The sequence below is a fragment of the Canis lupus genome, chromosome 11 (genome assembly GCF_011100685.1).
Source record: "Canis lupus familiaris isolate Mischka breed German Shepherd chromosome 11, alternate assembly UU_Cfam_GSD_1.0, whole genome shotgun sequence".
Lineage (NCBI taxonomy): Eukaryota > Metazoa > Chordata > Mammalia > Carnivora > Canidae > Canis > Canis lupus.
Window position 1 is genome coordinate 592,687 of NC_049232.1, and position 17,192 is coordinate 609,878.

Below are 17,192 nucleotides of genomic sequence, written 5' to 3' on the forward strand. Positions count from 1 at the left end.
CTTTGGATTTGTTTACTGTCTCCACAAGGAGCAGGGATGAAAACTCTTAGGTTAGCTGAGGCACAAACCAAAATCCACCTGGCAAGATTGACTGACTGATAGTGCTGACCTCCCAGAGTTCTGGGGCCACCAAGAAAGTCAGTTTGTAAGGGGCGCAAGGGATACTCTAAGCAGTATGGAGCCTGGGGTGAGAGGCATGTACTGACTGAGTCACTTCAACTCAGTAAAACATGAAGAAAAGAAAAGAAAACACACACACACACACAAAATTGGGTCAGCAGGAGAGAGAGAATTTTCAGGTGAGGTCCAGAATTCACTCTTCACTCCTCTGGGTCTCTAAATTCCATGCTAATCCCTAGCCTTCTTGGTTGGGTGAGTTACATCTGTAAATTCTGGGAAAGTAAACAATAAACAAATGCGTATGAAAGACCAATGATACATGGAAATATTAATTTTTTTAGTACCTTATGCTATTTTTGGTTATGCTTTGTCTGCATTTAAGATGTGTGAAACTTTAAAGACAGTTTGATTTACAACGTTGATGTTTTCTTTGGCTTCCTGCTCTGATAGAAGTTGCTTGTCAAATGTTTAAGTGTGCCCCAGCAGGTGCGAACACCTGAGCCCTATTTTCCAGGCGTGAAAGCAAGCTGCACTACTGAGGTCCACAGATGTGCGTCTCTACCAACATCTATTAAACCCTGATTTGGGGGCCCCCCACCGAGCGTCCCTGGGCTGCTTCTCTGAAGCCTTCACTGCCTGTTCGCCTTGAACTCTAGACCCTACTTCCCAACTCACCTGCGGGATCCTACAGGCTCCAGACCAACCAGCTGCGCGGGAGAGTCCGGGAAGAGGCGGCTGGCCCACACACCTGGAGAGACTGAGGTCCCTGGGCCTGAGCCAGCCGCGGAGGAAGCACTGGGCACGGGGAGGAATGCCGGTAAGACTCTGGGTGGGTCTGCCTTAGAGGGAGCGCGGGAGCGACATAGGTGCCCCCGCGAGGAGCGGACGTGGCCCCCCTGGGGTGGATGGGAAGGCCCCAAATCAGGTTTCACCGGAGTGAAACCAGTCAGGGTACACACATTCAGACTCGCTCGCGATGGTGTCGGTGCTGTGGAGGTGGCCCCATCGGCGCTGGCAGTCCGCTGGCAGCACCGCAGCTGCGTTCCCGGCTGTGCCCACCCTCGGTGCCCTGCTTCTTTCCCTCTTTTCCATCCGTTATCTGCGACTTCTGTTTCCTCGCCTGTGATGTTTCTGCGCGTCAGCGGCATCGTCTGGAAGCTGGGAACGACCATATTATGCGCATCCCAGGACTGTTCGGTTCCGTCGAGGCAGACCCCTAACAGAGGCGGACACCACAGACACAATGCTTAGCAGTGCGGTCCCTGCATTACCACCGCTATCTCCCTGCGAATAGCTCGACATGACCCGACTTCGACCACGTATTTCCAGCTTATTCCTAGTTGCACTTTTTAATATTTCATATATGGATGCGTGGCATTCCTGCTTTTTGTTGCCTTTTAACCCTTCAGGATTGTTAGTTTTTTGAAGGAATGCTCTAAAGACATACACCACCTTCTTATATCACGGACCTAGAGAAGTGGGCTGTATTGGTCGAAATGAACTGCTAATCAATTGGAAAAGACAAGAGTACGTGGAAAACTATAAATAGTATTCATACATATATGTACATACATTCCAAAGGCAGATGGCTTAAGTAGACGAATTAACTCAATCAGATTAAATTAAAAGCAACAGTGCCCGCTGCTGTTTCCGCCCGGTTTCGAACCGGGGACCTTTCGCGTGTTAGGCGAACGTGATAACCACTACACTACGGAAACCGACGGGGGAGGCGCTCTTCCATGATCCTTGTAAGATGTGTAGTCATGGGCAGGGCCCGGGTTCCTGCGCTCGACCTGGGAGGCAGAGCCCTTGGAACCCTTTCACGTTGGCCTTCGGTAATAGTGTTGTCTAACTGCCGAGCCTAATCTCTTCATAGGTCGTGAAACCAGTCACATTCAGCAATCAAAACAAAACAGTGAAGGAAAACAACGGGCCTCCCAGCAAGGAAGGTAAATGTGGCTTTGGAGGTTTGAGACCAGATAATTCTCGACGTTTTATCTTTTAAACAGCTGGAGGGTTTAAATTTTCACCAATTTTGTGCTGGACTGATACTAAAGATCTAAAGGATTAAAGAAATGTTAAATACATTCAAAGAATACAAGATTTGAATATACTTTGTCAAAATGTAGATATAAAGAAGCCAAAAATAAAATTAGTTTTACCTATGCTTTCAAAATAACTGTGTTTCTTCTAAGTTATGTGAAATTATCTACTAAAAATAAAAAGGGAATGGAAATTTATATCAAATTTTAAGTCAATGTCATTTAAATAGAGGTGAAAAGTGAAATTTTGAAATGTAATCAAATCTTTTAAGTATCTTCTAAAAATAAAACTAATCAATTCTTGCACTGAATGTCCAGAATTGGGATGAGGCTTAATGCATGGTTATATGTAGACCTTTATATATACAGATGTAAAATTAGTATCTATGATTTAATATTGCAAAAAAAAAAAATTCTTTTCAGTGGCCTACGATGATTGATTCTGGAAGACCTGAGGAGGAGGTTGAGTACTGCTGATGAGGGATCCTTGATGTGATCTGCGACTTGTAAGCCCCTCTCCACCAGAACGCAGGGCGGGAGGTCCTCTTGTCCAAGTCTAGTTCTCTGATCGAGGTCACCAGGGGTCCACAGGTGGCCCAATCCATAGATTCCTTACTATCTTCCTTTATTAGACCATATACAGAATTTGACTGATCTGTCCCTCTTTTTTTGCACATCTTAACTCCCTTGGAGTGGATGGAAGCTTTGCTGCTGGCATTACTCCCATTCTAACTCTTCCTTCTTTCTATCCAAGGCTATCTCCCTGGAGAGTCACATTGAGACTGACGGCTTGACCCAACCTTTACCCCCTTCCCTACCTGTGGCTCCAACAATCACCACTGTCCCTGAGCTTCAGATCCATGTGTCTTGGACATGTCTTTTTAGACATCTCCCAACCTGTTCAAGATTGAACTCATTACTTCTCTCTCACTTTTCATCCCACTCCTCAGTTAGAAGGTGGAAGAGAGTCAGTAAAGTATTCTTTAGACTGAGAAGGCACGTTAAAAGGGGAAAAGGAAGCAAGACTCTCCATATTGCTCACACAGGGTTTTATTCAAGGTAACTTAGTGACAGGGAGTATGGGTGTGGACAGACCATCCAAGTGGTGCTGGGCCATTCTCCACAGCTATTCTGTGCCCAGTCCAGACCTTAATCCCTAGGTGTTATGCAATGAGGGGTTTGGTGGTGAGGCATAGGGTAGTTACCTAAAGTGGTGCCATGTGTGAGCCAAAGGATCTCTCCTAGTTACCTAAAGTGGTGCCAATTTAGGAAAGATCAGAACAAGTCTTCCTACATTCCATGTCACAGGCCTGGAACACCTATTGGGAGAGAGGTCATTTCTCCAGCTTGAAGAGGATGGAGGACCAAAGGGAGGGTCAGGTTTGTCCATACTCCTACACATCTTTTATCTGTTACTAAACCATCTAAACCAGAGACCCGGGAACCCCCTCTCTTGCCCAGTTATAAAACGTGCACCTAGCTCCTTCACCCACTTCTCCCATCCGGCTGCTGCCTCCCCACTGCAGTGCTAGCCACTTCCTGTCTAGACTGACTGTGTACCTCCAGTTCCTCTCTTTGATTCAGTCTCACTCCCATCATATGTCTTGCTCATTGTTCCTGAAGGAATCCTCCTGAAATATAAATCAGTCCTTCTCCCTCCACAGCCTCCATCACCAAGGAGGGATCCTACTAGCTTCCCTTGTGTTTGTTTCCTTGTGCTCCCTTGTGAATGTCTGAACTGATCAATGCTCGACTCCTTTGTGCTAAGTGCAGTGGATCACTTACCAGAGAGGATTCCAAACTGGGCCTGGCTGGAGGGGCAATTGTGGAAGATGAAAGAGAAGCAGGAATTGTAGCAAAAAGCTCCAGCAGGGATGACCCTAAGCTTGTTGGGAGATGGCAACAAGAAGCCTGTTCTCTTTGGCTTCCCCTTAATGAAATGCCACAGGATCTTTTAGGAATGTTTTCCATTTCCAGTGAAGGTGGTAAAACAAATAAATACCCTGAAACCACAATTTGCAAATGAAACCGTAATTTGCAAACGAATCCACAAGTATTTGTGCAAGAGAAAATGTCAAAGTTGAAACTCCTGGCACATAAGCTTATTTAGACCCATTAATTTTAAGATAAGATCATATAAGAGCCATAGTAGCAATAACTGTCCAGCGAGGCCTGAGTGAGCTTGGATGCTAGGACTGTACCAGCAAATCCGCCTATTTTATAAACTGTCCAATTCCTGTCCAGACTGCCCTTACAGTGTCATACTAGACTCTCCCTAATTCGCCTTCCACACACTTCTGAGACAAGGTGATTCAGTCCTTTGCTTAGCAAGTTGAATAAACCAGCTTTACATGACCAGTAGACTTATCCTGTGGTCTGCCATGTACAGGAGGGAGACTACATTCGGAAAACAGAAAACGGGCTGATTTTGCAGAACTAAAAAAGCAGTTCACATAAAGGAACGAATTTCTTTCTTTCTTTTTTTTTTTTTTTTAAATTGGAGTTCAATTTGCCAACATATAGCATAACACCCGGTGCTCATCCCATCAAGTGTCCCCCTCAGTGCCCGTCACCCAGTCACCCCCCACCCCCTGCCCGCCTCCCTTTCCACCACCCCTTGTTCGTTTCCCAGAGTTAGGAGTCTCTCATGTTCTGTCTCCGTTTCTGATATAAGGAACGAATTTAAATTGAAGTGATAGAAGAACTTCCTGACAAGACCAGTAAACTGAGGATGTTCATGTTGGGAGGGTCCAAAATAAGGGATATTTTTACATTCCCCTCAAAAATTCTTCCCTCGCCCACAAAACGGAACTGCGCCCAACGTGGGGCTCGAACCCACGACCCTGAGATTAAGAGTCTCATGCTCTACCGACTGAGCTAGCCGGGCACACAGCAACCCTAACCTATTCTGTCTTAGAAGACTGAAATCCATACGTAGGGATGAAGGAACACTGAAATATAATTGCGCGAACATGGGGCACCCGCTGTGTGTCTGAGTGTCCTGATGACCGGAGCTGGAGGATCGAAGCCCCACGACCCCGCACCAGGGGGGCAGGTGGCTCTGCAGGCTCCTACCGGCGAAGAACAACAGCTGAACTGAGCTGCGAAACCTGGATTTACACTGAACCTTTACGGAGAGCGCGCTGCTGAGCCGTCCTGCTGCGGTCCCCAAGAAAGGGAAACAGACACGCAACGTGCTGCCTCTGCGCGACTGCAGCCAGAGCGCTCTTCTTCGGGAGCAGAAGGGGCGGGGATGAGGAGACCTAGGCCAAAAGATGTTTCCGCCCGGTTTCGAACCGGGGACCTTTCGCGTGTGAGGCGAACGTGATAACCACTACACTACGGAAACCGACAGCGCAGCGTCAGGTGAGTACCGACTTGAAGCCGCGCAGGGCCAGGCCACGAGGAAAAGAAGCCGGAGTTCCCAGGGGCGGGCGCTCCCGGTGCTAGCGGCCATTCTTCTCTCGGCGTGGCCTGGCGTGGCCTCACGTGGCTGCTCCCCCACCCGGGCTGGCGGTGCCTGCGGTTCGGCCACCCTTCGAGGAAGCCGGCGTCCAGCGGGTCTCCCCGCGAGGCAGGAGAGCTCCTCCAGAGCAGGGTGAGTTCCGCGCCCGCAGCGCAGCCAACCCGCAGAGGCCGCACACCCCGGGAATTCTGTACCTGAATTACGTACCCGAGCTGCCCCTGCAGTTTTCCTTTTTTTTCATTAAAGATGGTTTTTTTAAGTCTCGGGGATTATTTCTCTTGCCCAAATAATCTCTTTGGCAGAGATGCTCTGCGTACCAAAGCGGAACCTTTGGTAATAGAGTTAGTTCTACAGGGATTCTCTCAAGTAAAACCAGTAAGACAAACCCAGTTTGAGCCCCTGCTCTGACCCGGACTCCATCAAGTCGGGCCTCCAGGCCGTTTGGGCGCGGAGCAAGCGTGGCGCGCAGCTCAGAAGGATCTGAATGAACCCACCATGTGCCAGGCAGCAAGCATACTGATCGCTCTGAAATTTTATTGACCCTCATTTCACAAAAGCCTCTGATAGGGTAACCCCTATTTTAATGAGTAAATACAGGGCCATGAGGTCATCCAATACAAACCATCTCCTCCCCTTTTTGCAGATGGTAGCATAGCTCACACTTTTCAGCATCCTGCTTTTCTCACCTCACAATACATCTTGGAGAGCATTCCCATTTTACAGCTACGAGTATTGCACTGGGTGGAGGCTCGGGTAATTTTACTATTCCTTTGCTGAAGGGCAGCTAGAGAGGTTCATCCAAAGGACACGACAGTGACCAGACGACAGCGCTAGAATGCGTATGGGAATGCCAGCCACAGTGAGGAGGACGGAGAAGGTCTCGGGTCTCGGGCCCCGGCCCCCGGCCCCCGGCCCCCATCCGTCTCGGAGGAACTCCGAGTTGCCAAACAACAAAGTCCTCGGCCTAGAAGGGCCGGAAGTACTTGAGGGCGCTCAGCGGAGCCCGCCCCTCCGCTTCCGGCATCGGCTGTGGGGAGGCCCTGGTGCAGTCCTCCGTGTTCGGTTAGTAGGATGGCGCCAGGCCGACGCGGTCATAGTACCGAGGGCGGACGGCCGCTAAGCGCTCCCATCCTCCCCCAAAGTTTATCCCTAGTGGCGAGGGATGGGGGAGGCCGGTTCTTCCGGGTCGTCCGCGTTCCCTGCTCCTTCCTATTACAGAGATGTGGGCCTCCATCGTTCTAGCTCTCCTGCCCTGTTCCCGTGTGCCTGCTAGAGCGTCTCCTCGTCGTTTCCTGTCGCCCAGAGGCCCGGGAGGAAAGAAGGGGGCGTAGCGCTACCACGGAGGGACCTTGCGAGCTTGGGCGACGCTCAGACACCGGAAGTGTTGGCAGGGAGGCCGGAAGTGAGGGGGAGGAGCCAGGAAGTGAGGAGGGGCGGGGGCTTATGAGGAGGCCAAGGGAGCGTTGGGACAGATTTGCACTCAGGGCCACCTGAGGGACTTGGCTGTAGCGCTCCGCTCTGTCCCCTCCCCTCGCAGAGACACGGTTGTCGTCTAGGAGTAGGAAACTCTGTGTAGAAGGGTGGGTTGTCGGAGGACCTTCCTCTGTCTGCGCTAGAGACAAGGTGTGGAGAGGCGGGGTGGGGGTGGGGCCGGGTCGTCAGGGAGTCTGAGAGGGAAGACCCCCGCCCCCCCGCCCCCCCACCGCCCATCTACACTGGCTGACTGGACACTAAGATGGCTGCCGTTGCCATGGCACCCAACCCTGTGCAGACCCTTCAGGAGGAGGCGGTGTGCGCCATCTGCCTCGATTACTTCACGGACCCCGTGTCCATCGGCTGCGGGCACAACTTCTGCCGAGTGTGTGTAACCCAGCTGTGGGGAGGGGAGGATGAGGAAGACAGGGACGAGTTAGACCGGGAGGAGGATGAGGAGGACGGAGAGGAGGAGGAAGTGGAGGCAGTGGGGGCCGGTGGGGGGTGGGACACCCCCATGCGGGATGAAGACTATGAGGGCGACATGGAGGAGGAGGTCGAGGAGGAAGAGGAGGGTGTGTTTTGGACCAGTGGCATGGGCGGGTCCAACTGGGACAACATGGACTACGTGTGGGAGGAGGAGGACGAGGAGGAAGATTTGGACTACTACTTGGGGGACATGGAGGAGGACCTGAGAGGGGAGGATGAGGAGGACGAGGAGGAAGTACTGGAGGAGGACGAGGAAGAGGAGCTAGACCCCGTCACCCCACTGCCCCCGCCTCCAGCCCCTCGGAGGTGCTTCACCTGCCCCCAGTGCCGAAAGAGCTTTCCCAGGCGGAGCTTCCGCCCCAACCTGCAGCTGGCCAACATGGTCCAGGTGATTCGGCAGATGCACCCAACTCCTGGCCGAGGGAGCCGTGGGAGCGAGCAGGGCATTTGTCCAAAACACCAGGAAGCCCTGAAGCTCTTCTGCGAGGTGGATGAAGAGGCCATCTGTGTGGTGTGCCGAGAATCCAGGAGCCACAAACAGCACAGCGTGGTGCCATTGGAGGAGGTGGTGCAGGAGTACAAGGTGAGAGAAGTAGAAGATGGGAGTTAAGTGGGGGTGGAGAGGAAGTAAGAGGAGCTGGGAAAGGAAACCTGTCCCCTCCTGCCCCCAGAACCTCGTGCACTGATGAGCTTATTCTTCTTTTCTAAGCACTTATTGGCATCAAGGTGGGTTAGATTAAGAAGGATCCTGTACACGACGAAGCAGACCAGTGAAGAAGAGCAGGAAGATTGGTTTCCTCTAGAGAAATTGGGCAAAGCCCAGGTGATGTCACATCACTGGGCTGCATCTCTTGGGGAAAGCCACTGCCGTTTCACACTTCCGTTGTCCCTAAGTGTAGGCGTGCAGGTGGCAGGCCCCTCTGGCTTTACCACCAGTCTCATTTTCCTTTCCTTCAGCCTGTCCTTGACTCAGATGCCTGGAGATGGGAAGGACTTGGGGCCTCAAAGAACAGGAAAGGGCCTTAAGGAATGACTAGTGTCAGATTCAGGTGCTCTGCCACTTGCCTTTTAATGGATTTTTCATCTACCTCATGGTTTGGCTTGGTTCTCTTATCAAAGACTTTTGTTGGATCTGCATCAGCATAATGTACTGACTAGAACTTAACCTTTCCTGAGAATGCAGGAAAAAGGGAGAGGCTTCTTCTTCTTTTTTTTTTTTTTTAACCATTTTATTTATTTATTCATGAGAGAGACAGAGACACAGGCAGAGGGAGAAGCAGGCTCCATGAAGAGAGCCCAATGTGGCACTTGATCCCGGGACCCCAGGAGGCAAGCGCCAAACGGCGGAGCCACCCAGGGATCCCCAAGGGAGAGGCTTCTAAGTCAGAAGACTGGGCTGGCTCTACACTTATTCACTCAGGCATCTTTAAAAGTCTTGGAACTTTAATATCTCAAGGATTAAAAGTTAATATTTACTGAACACTTGCTATGTACACCAGGCACTGTACCAAGCACTTTTCAGGAACTATCTCATTTAAAACTCAAAACAATCCTGTTAAGTTTGATGTGGTTTCTATCCCCATTTTATAGATTAGGAAGCAGATTTAAGTAATATACACAGGGCCACACAGATGGGCTTGGTTGTGACCCCTTCCCCTGCATCCCTGCACACTGTTAACAATGTCACCACCATTTAGATATCTGTTAGTTTGACTTTCCTGATATGTGATTCTAGTTTGGTTAATGCTTTGCACCCTACTTCTGGCCCTTACTCTTTTGGGATATGGGTCAAGATTTGCCTGTAAGACAGCACAGTTAGCACTACTTAGGGAAGGCTGGGACAGGTTTGCAACAGTGGGACCGGGAGGAAGAAGGGGTAGCTCCTATGTGGCCTGTGCAGAACTTTTTTGTTTTATGACCTGTATTTCCACACCTTCTCACACAGTAATGTCATTTAGGGAATCTTATCGTTACCTCCATTTTAGAGTAGAGAGTCTAGAGCTAGAGTACAGCTAAGACAGACTTACATCTTATGACAAGTAACTATTTCATCCACACAGTGATTGTCCCCATTACTAAGGGAGTTTTCAAAAGTACAGTGGGCCCTACCACTTGAGATTCTGAGTCAGAGACAGGGAGGATATCAGAGTATCTTTAAGGAAGTCCAGCCTAGCATGGGAATCACTGCATTGGTAATATCACCTGCTTTGTAGGCCCTGAGTTGTTTGGGGAGGTTGTGATCTCCTTTTGTCCATTTTTTTTTTTTTTCATCTCCTTTTGGCTCTTAGTTAACTGTACCCATCAATGGGCAATTTGTTAATTGAATGTTGGTGTGGAGTATTCATGGGCATTCCACCACTTCTTCACCCTACTCCTACAGGACTCTTGTGAAGAGGTTTCTGAAACTGGATTTTAATTTGTGTTAGCCACATCTGTTGTATGCCAGCCCAGAAGAGCTCTGCAGTTTGAGGAGGCCACATAGATGCAAATAATCTATTAAGTGATCAGCAAATATAAATACATAAGTTTCATTATACAGAATTAATTTGACTGATTCCTTTTCTAACTTATGGGCTATTTTATAGGCAGGTAGTTTATTCCCTTCAAGTATGTACACTAACTAGCACTAGCTTAGAACACTGTTGTTTTGTAGAAATATTTCTTTATTGAATAGATAATAATACAAATGAGGTATAAATAAAGTTCCTAAAAAGTTGAGAGTCCTTGAAAATTTCTTTTAAATAGTACTCTATTGGATTTGAGCTCATTAATTTTTTTGTCAGTTATTTAGGAAAAAAAATTGAGAAATTTAAGCATCATACATTCTGAATAGAGTTGGAGAAAAGTAGAGAGTAATATTAAAAGGCAAAGGTTTTTGTAGTTTATGTTATTTTCACATTAGGGATTGATTATATTTTTAACATAATTTTTTCTACAACCACTTATCCTGTGTAACAGCAGCCTTTTGTACCCTGGGTCAGTAACCTCGTGGTTCAGGGGTCATTATAAGGTTGTCATGGGCAGCTTAGACAGAGGTAGAGAATACTAGGTAACATTTATTGATCCTTGCTACATGCCAGACACTGTGTGAAGCATACTGTCCATAAGCTAGATTCTGTTATTTCCAATTCCCATGTAAGATGAAAATTGGAAGTGTGGCTTTCCTTAGGTCACCTGGCTACAGTCCAGTTTAGATTGAAGTCTAGGCTTGAGCTCTCCTACCCTGTATTGCCCCTCAAGGAAAAGGAAAGAGAAAGGCAGAAGTAGTAGGAGACATAAAAAAGGAAAGAAAACAGGTTGAGCCCATCTCTGGTCTCTAACAGCCTTTTAAAGAAAAAGATTCTGTTACAAGTGATTAGAACAAGAGGTGAAGTGCATATTGGCTGTGAAGGTTAAAACCTTAGGAAGACAGGGGTTTGGGTTTCCATTTAGTAAGTAATTGGGAAAGAAAGCAGATGAACAGGCATAGAAATTAAGTGGGGTTCCTGGGGGCAGGGGGAACGTGTGTTGTGGGGAGTCATACTGGAAAATCATTACAGTGCCTAGGAAGTCTTATAAAGGCTGTATTCATGCTCCTTGGGATGACAAGAAGTTGGGGGCAGGGAGGATCTGGACCGTGGTCAGGTAGCTGGGTTTTAAAGGAAGAATGCCTTGGGCCAAGTGGAGAAAGGCAATCCCAGGCAGAGGGAACAGCATGAATAAAGATATGGAATTACACTTGGGAAAAGGCAGGTAGTTTTATGTGGTTAAAACCAAGAGTCTGTGTTAGAAAGGGTAAGTACAGGAGAAGAGGCTAGAGGCAGTGAGAACCAATGAAGGATCTTTAGCACAGGCACAAAATCACCAGAGAAGTATTTAGAGATGAAAGTCACGAGGAAGATTGCTTATGAGGGGGAGGGAACCATAGGTAGGAACGTTCATTTGGAAGGACTTTGTGTGGTGAGGGGCTCAAGCCAGGTCCACCCTGAGTATGGGATCCTACCTTTAGAGAACACACCTGGGGCTTCTGCACACAAGTGCAGGCAGAGTGTTGGACGCCTTCATTATCATCTAAAGAGAAGCAAGGAGAGGAAGGGAGTATGATGCTCATTTGATGCCCATGTTGGGGATCAGGGTTTGGGCCCCAGTGCACTGCAGGTGGGGAGTGGGGGAAGTGGGCTCTGAAAGCAGGTGCCATCCCCTCCCAGGCCTCTAATCTCCTTTTCCCATTCCCTCAGGCCAAACTGCAGGGGCATGTGGAACCACTGAGGAAGCACCTAGAGGCTGTGCAGAAGATGAAGGCCAAGGAGGAGAGGCGGGTGACAGAGCTGAAGGTGGGTGGATGTCATTGATGGGGCTGATTGGCTCTGTGGGCAGGGAAGTTGGGCTACCTACTCTCAAAAGCAGTGACTAGATTCCCTGAAACGGGCAGCCAAAGTCTAGGAGAGAAGTAGACACCTTCTCAGGATCCTGAAGAGAGAGGGGCTTTAGAAGTAGGGGGCGTGTTTGTTCCTAGGTTCCAAAATGCCTAATTTAGATCTGGTACAGAGAGGTTGGGGCCCTGGCCCAAGGTTGCAAAGCAGGCTTACCACCCAGACACCTCACTCTAGGCCTAGTGCCCACCACACCAGATAGCACAGAGGACAGAAATGGACAAGGAAAATCCACATAACAGCTGTTAACAGCTGTCAGAGAAGTCCCAGGTCCCAGAATAGATGGCAGAGCAGCCCTGAGCAGAAGAAGGGGGGCCAGGGTGTTTCATGGAGTATAGAAATTTGTGAATGTTAGCATTGCAGAGACCTAGTCTTTTCTGGTCCAGTGTTTCTCAGCTGTTTTTCATCATTGATTACTCCTCCCCAAGGATTATTTTTAGATATTTTTTCCCCAAACATCACCCCCACCCCCAACTTTGTACCTGTTTTTGTAAGGTCAGCAGGCACTGAGAATGGCCTGGCACTGAGCTTTGGAGACAAAGCCAGGATGTCCTTCTTAATCTGACCTCTTTCCTCATTACTCCCATGCCTACCACCCTGGCCAGTGCAGGGGAGGGAGTGGGGGAGGTAGGAGGGGGGTCTTGCCACTTCCTAGGTCTTGTGCTTATCTTTGTCACCTACATGTTAGGAATTCTGTTGCTGGCAACTGCCAGGCACTGAGTGGTGGCATCTGAGATTGGGAGTCAGGGAGTCTTCTTGCCTCTAGCCAGATGCTCAGATTGAGACTCCTGGGGTCCTGAATTACAGAGAGCTGTCAGGATCTGAGTGTCACTGAGGGTGAAACTGACTTCCTTCCCCTCTCTGGCCTGTCACTCTTTGTCCCAAGAATGTCATTAGCTGATGATATCTGGGTGGAATGTGTGCCCACTGTCTGGGATTGCCCAGTCCAGGCAGATGGGGTGTGAGTGGGCAGAAGTTTTCTCTCCTTACAAATAGAAGTACCTACAATGATACCCATGATTTTGCCTCTTGGCTCTTAAAGTATAAAATGTTAATTGGCCATTTACAAGAAAAGTTGCCAGACTCCTCATCTAGAAGGATTAGGTGACTTATTCTAAGTACCTACTCTGTGGTTGGCACTCTTCCAGGTCTGAGGACCCTGTGACAAATAGCGATAGAGCTTATGCAGTGGTGGAAAAGGATGCTAAATACAACATTTCAAATTAAGATTAATGCCATGATATGCAATGATATTTATGGGCATGGCCCTAATTTAGATATAGAGGGGCGGGAAGACTTCCCTCAGGGAATATTTTTAAGCTTAGACCTGACGAACAAATCAAGTTAATTAGCCAGTGTGGAGATAAGTTGGAAGCAGGAGTTGTTGAGTTTGAGACTAGTGTGCTGGGGGTGTGGGAGTGGTGCCTGGTAAGGCTGGGAGGTGGGGAAGGGTTTAGGGGCTACTTTCCATTTGGGATGTAGGGCTCCGATACCTTGGATTGAGGGGCAGCAGTTGCAAAATTGGAAGTTTATGTTTCTGTGTGTTGAGGTGGTATCCACCATCCCCTTTGCATCATCCCAGAGCCAGATGAAGTCAGAGTTGGCAGCTGTGGCCTCGGAGTTTGGACGGCTGACACGGTTTCTGGCTGAAGAACAGGCAGGGTTGGAGCGGCGCCTCCGGGAGATGCATGAAGCCCAGCTAGGGCGTGCAGGAGCAGCGGCCAGCCGCCTGGCGGAGCAGGCTGCCCAGCTGAGCCGCCTGCTGGCGGAGGCCCAGGAGCGGAGCCAGCAGGGGGGTCTACGGCTGCTCCAGGTGAGCAGTGCTCCCTTCCCTCTCTCCCCCTCCCACCAAACCCTGTAGTTACTCTGTCAGGCAGTGCTTACTAAACATCTGTCCAGAGCTGCCTTTCTTCTCATTGGGAGGAACCCACAATGACCAAAAGGTTTTTTTGAGGCTGGGGACAGAGTTAATGCCAAGTGTGTGGCAGGAGAAAAGAAAGAAGTTTCAATTGTAGATGAGGGTTTTAAAGGAGAGTTAAGGAAGAATTTTTGACAGATATCCTGAAAAAGATGACCAAGTCACTTTGTGAACATTGTTTTACTGGGGTTGAAAATTATGCTATTGGTTTTGGAGCAAGAGTTGCTGAATGAATGAATCAGCTGTGTTGAGGCATAGGGATGATTGAGATATATGCTTACTGAGGGCCTTAGGGTGCTTTTTCTTACTCCCTGTTCAAGTTCAGTCGTTTCTCTGGCTGGAATCAGATTGGGAGAAAGGAGCTGTCTCTGTGCAGCTGACTCTCTCTTTGTCTCTTTTTTCCCTCTCCCTCTTTTTGTTATTCCCAGGACATCAAGGAGACTTTCAATAGGTGTGTTGCCACCCTTTATCCTCTGTGACCCAGTGGCATCTGGTTCCCCATCCCTACTTCTGTTGGATATCCCGCTCCTTTCCTTCCCCAGGACCCGAGTTTCTGCCTCCTGGACCCTCCTCTCCTTCCCCTCAGCTTCTGCTCTTCCCTCTGGGAATATCATGGTCCCACCCCCTGCCCGGTCCCCCTTCCTCCAGGTGTGAAGAGGTACAGCTGCAGCCCCCAGAGGTCTGGTCCCCTGACCCGTGTCAACCCCATAGCCATGACTTCTTGACAGATGCCATCGTGAGGAAAATGAGCCGGATGTTCTGTCAGGCTGCCCGAGGTAGGGAGGTCACCTGTACGACCTTCCTTTGCCTTTCACTTCACACACCTGAGATTAGGTTCTGAGGGGGAAGTTGAATCCTGAGGGAAGCTTGGGGCTGAGGTGGAGCAGGGTACAGGCAGGCCATATGGGGCTTTAAGCCACGAGTAGCTTTTGTCCTAGTCCGGGTAGGTAGTGGTGGGGGAAGAGGAGGAGGGGTAGCAAGAAGAGCCAGGGCCAGAGGGAGGACCTGTCCACAGGAACTCAATTCTGGCCTCTTAGGATGGGGTGGGGTGAGGTCAGCTAGAAGGGGGAGAGAAAAAGTGAGGGGGAAGGCAGGAAGGAGGCAGGAAGGCAGAGGGGAGGACAACAGGAAAGGCCGAATCTTAAAAAGAGTTTATATTGATTGGGGAACAAGTTGTTCCAGCCTTGGCATATTTGTCCTCCCCCCTTCTCAAGTGGACCTGACGCTGGACCCTGACACGGCTCACCCAGCCCTGATGCTGTCCCCTGACCGCCGGGGGGTTCGTCTGGCAGAGCGGCGGCAGGAGGTTGCTGACCATTCCAAACGCTTCTCAGCCGACTGCTGTGTATTAGGGGCCCAAGGCTTCCGTTCTGGCCGGCACTACTGGGAGGTAGAGGTGGGCGGGCGGCGGGGTTGGGCGGTGGGCGCTGCCCGTGAATCGACCCATCATAAGGAGAAAGTGGGCTCTGGGGGGTCCTCTGTGGGCGGTGGGGATGCCAGCTCCTCGCGCCATCACCATCGCCGCCGCCGCCTCCACCTACCCCAACAGCCCCTGCTCCAGAGGGAAGTGTGGTGTGTGGGCACCAACGGCAAACGCTACCAGGCACAGAGCTCAACGGAGCAGACACTGCTGAGCCCAAGTGAGAAACCACGGCGCTTTGGTGTATACCTGGACTATGAGGCTGGGCGCCTGGGCTTCTACAATGCGGAGACTTTAGCCCATGTGCATACCTTCTCAGCTGCTTTCCTGGGCGAGCGTGTCTTCCCTTTCTTTCGGGTGCTCTCCAAGGGCACCCGTATCAAGCTCTGCCCTTGATTAGCCTGCCACCCGCAGGGGCCCCTCTGGTTAGCACTTGGGGGGCGGGTGGTGGTGGAGGGTGGCCCGTAAGTTTGGGGGCTCAAAGGCTCCTTCCAATGTTTGTTGCTTCCTGCTCCTTTGACCCAGGCCCGCTTCTCCCTCTAGGAGCCTAAAGAACCCTCCTGGCCTGCAGCTCGGCCTTCTCTCACCTGCAATGTCTGTCCAACAGGTCTGCATGGGTCCCTGATGAGAACAGCTGCTTGGTTTTCCTTCCCTCTGTCCACCCAGGGGTCTGAGTTTTGAGTAGGGGATGAAGGGAGATTTAACTCCATTACTTAACTTCCCTTTCCCTGCTCTTCAACCTTAGTGCCCAGGCTGGGGTACTTGGGCAAGATTCAGGTCTGCCCCTATTCCAATTCCGTTTTCTGATGCAAATTTTAGCTGAGGGATTTGGAAGCTTTTTTGGGGGAGGCAGGTTGGGCAAAAGGGTAGAGCTGGGTAATAAATGTCTACTCTAGGGGAAGTAGGAGGGATTCAAAACTCCTTCCATCCCCAAATTCTACCTCCATAGACTGGCCACATTTTAGCTTGAGATATAGATTGGTTGACATGATCGAAACTAGATACCATTGTATCACCCAATAAATTATTTTCTCCCCCTTCCTTTTTTCCAGCACTCAAACTAGGAATAAAGCTCACCCCACCCAACTCCTTTAGGTCTTTTTCACTGCCAGGCTCCTTTCCCCTTTGTTCAGTGGAGTTCCTTGTGTCAGTTTTCAGCCTCATGTCTTTAGTTCTCTCCATTTGGTGAGCCCTGACCAGGAGCCTGGGGACAGGGGTTTGGATCCCCAGAAGAGCCTTGGGTATAATATATTTTTCTAGTAACCCTTTGCCTTCTGTCACTTGTCAGCTTTTGTCCTCTACTTTGATGGCAGAGGTCAATTTATGTTCCTGGGGAAAAGGGAAGAGGGGTTGTGTTGTGGAAATAAAAAAGTTTATTTGCTTCTTTTGTGGAGTCCTTTCCTTTAGATGAGCAAAAAAGAATGAGAACAATTTCTTCCATAAGCCAGGCCTAATAAATGATGCATTTCAGTGATAACTGCCTTTTGCACTGGTCACATTTGGGAAGTCCTTTTTTTTTTTTTAAACCTAGTGCAATCTTATTTCCATATTGTGATAGTCACACACACACACCCCCTGAGTGACCCAGTTTTTTAATTGGCACCCTCCCTCTTCAGGATACAGTTGAAGATCATCTGCTGATCATTGCTGTTTTGTGTATATTAATGCTCTGAGGCTTTAGGACTACAGTTTTCCTAAGACTCTTGACATTTCCCAAATCTGAGATTGTATCTTGCTGAAATACCATGATAAAATTGAAGGAAATGGAAATGGAAGATCTCTATAGGCTATTTCAAAAGTATATTACTTAGATAGCTACCACTTGAGCAAAAGCCAGGTGTGATTAAGAGTT

The 17,192-nt window shown here is 49.4% G+C and overlaps 1 protein-coding gene and 3 non-coding genes across 14 annotated transcripts; 1 reads left to right on the forward strand and 3 right to left on the reverse strand.

Annotated features, from left to right (window-relative positions):
• Window positions 1-1,765: 1,765 nt before the first annotated feature.
• TRNAV-AAC lies at window positions 1,766-1,838 on the reverse strand. The gene has a single exon. It is a non-coding gene; the product is annotated as a tRNA-Val (tRNA).
• Window positions 1,839-4,976: 3,138 nt separating this feature from the next.
• On the reverse strand, window positions 4,977-5,049 carry TRNAK-CUU. The gene has a single exon. It is a non-coding gene; the product is annotated as a tRNA-Lys (tRNA).
• Window positions 5,050-5,438: 389 nt separating this feature from the next.
• On the reverse strand, window positions 5,439-5,511 carry TRNAV-CAC. Its single transcript has one exon. It is a non-coding gene; the product is annotated as a tRNA-Val (tRNA).
• A 1,788-nt stretch (window positions 5,512-7,299) lies between these two features.
• TRIM41 (tripartite motif containing 41) lies at window positions 7,300-16,726 on the forward strand. Of its 11 annotated transcripts, none has more exons than XM_038551682.1 (8): window positions 7,300-8,173; window positions 11,808-11,903; window positions 13,552-13,815; window positions 14,349-14,371; window positions 14,569-14,696; window positions 15,135-15,316; window positions 15,470-15,560; window positions 15,884-16,025. In XM_038551682.1, the coding sequence occupies exons 1-8, from the start codon at window positions 7,364-7,366 to the stop codon at window positions 15,889-15,891; spliced, it is 1,602 nt and encodes a 533-aa protein (XP_038407610.1). In that variant the 5' UTR covers window positions 7,300-7,363; the 3' UTR covers window positions 15,892-16,025. The 11 variants fall into 11 exon arrangements, with proteins under 11 accessions (XP_038407610.1, XP_038407612.1, XP_038407613.1 ...); XM_038551683.1 differs by having other exon boundaries at window positions 7,301-8,173; window positions 15,135-15,310; XM_038551679.1 differs by lacking the exon at window positions 15,470-15,560 and having other exon boundaries at window positions 7,301-8,173; window positions 15,884-16,726.
• The last annotated feature ends 466 nt before the right edge of the window (window positions 16,727-17,192 follow it).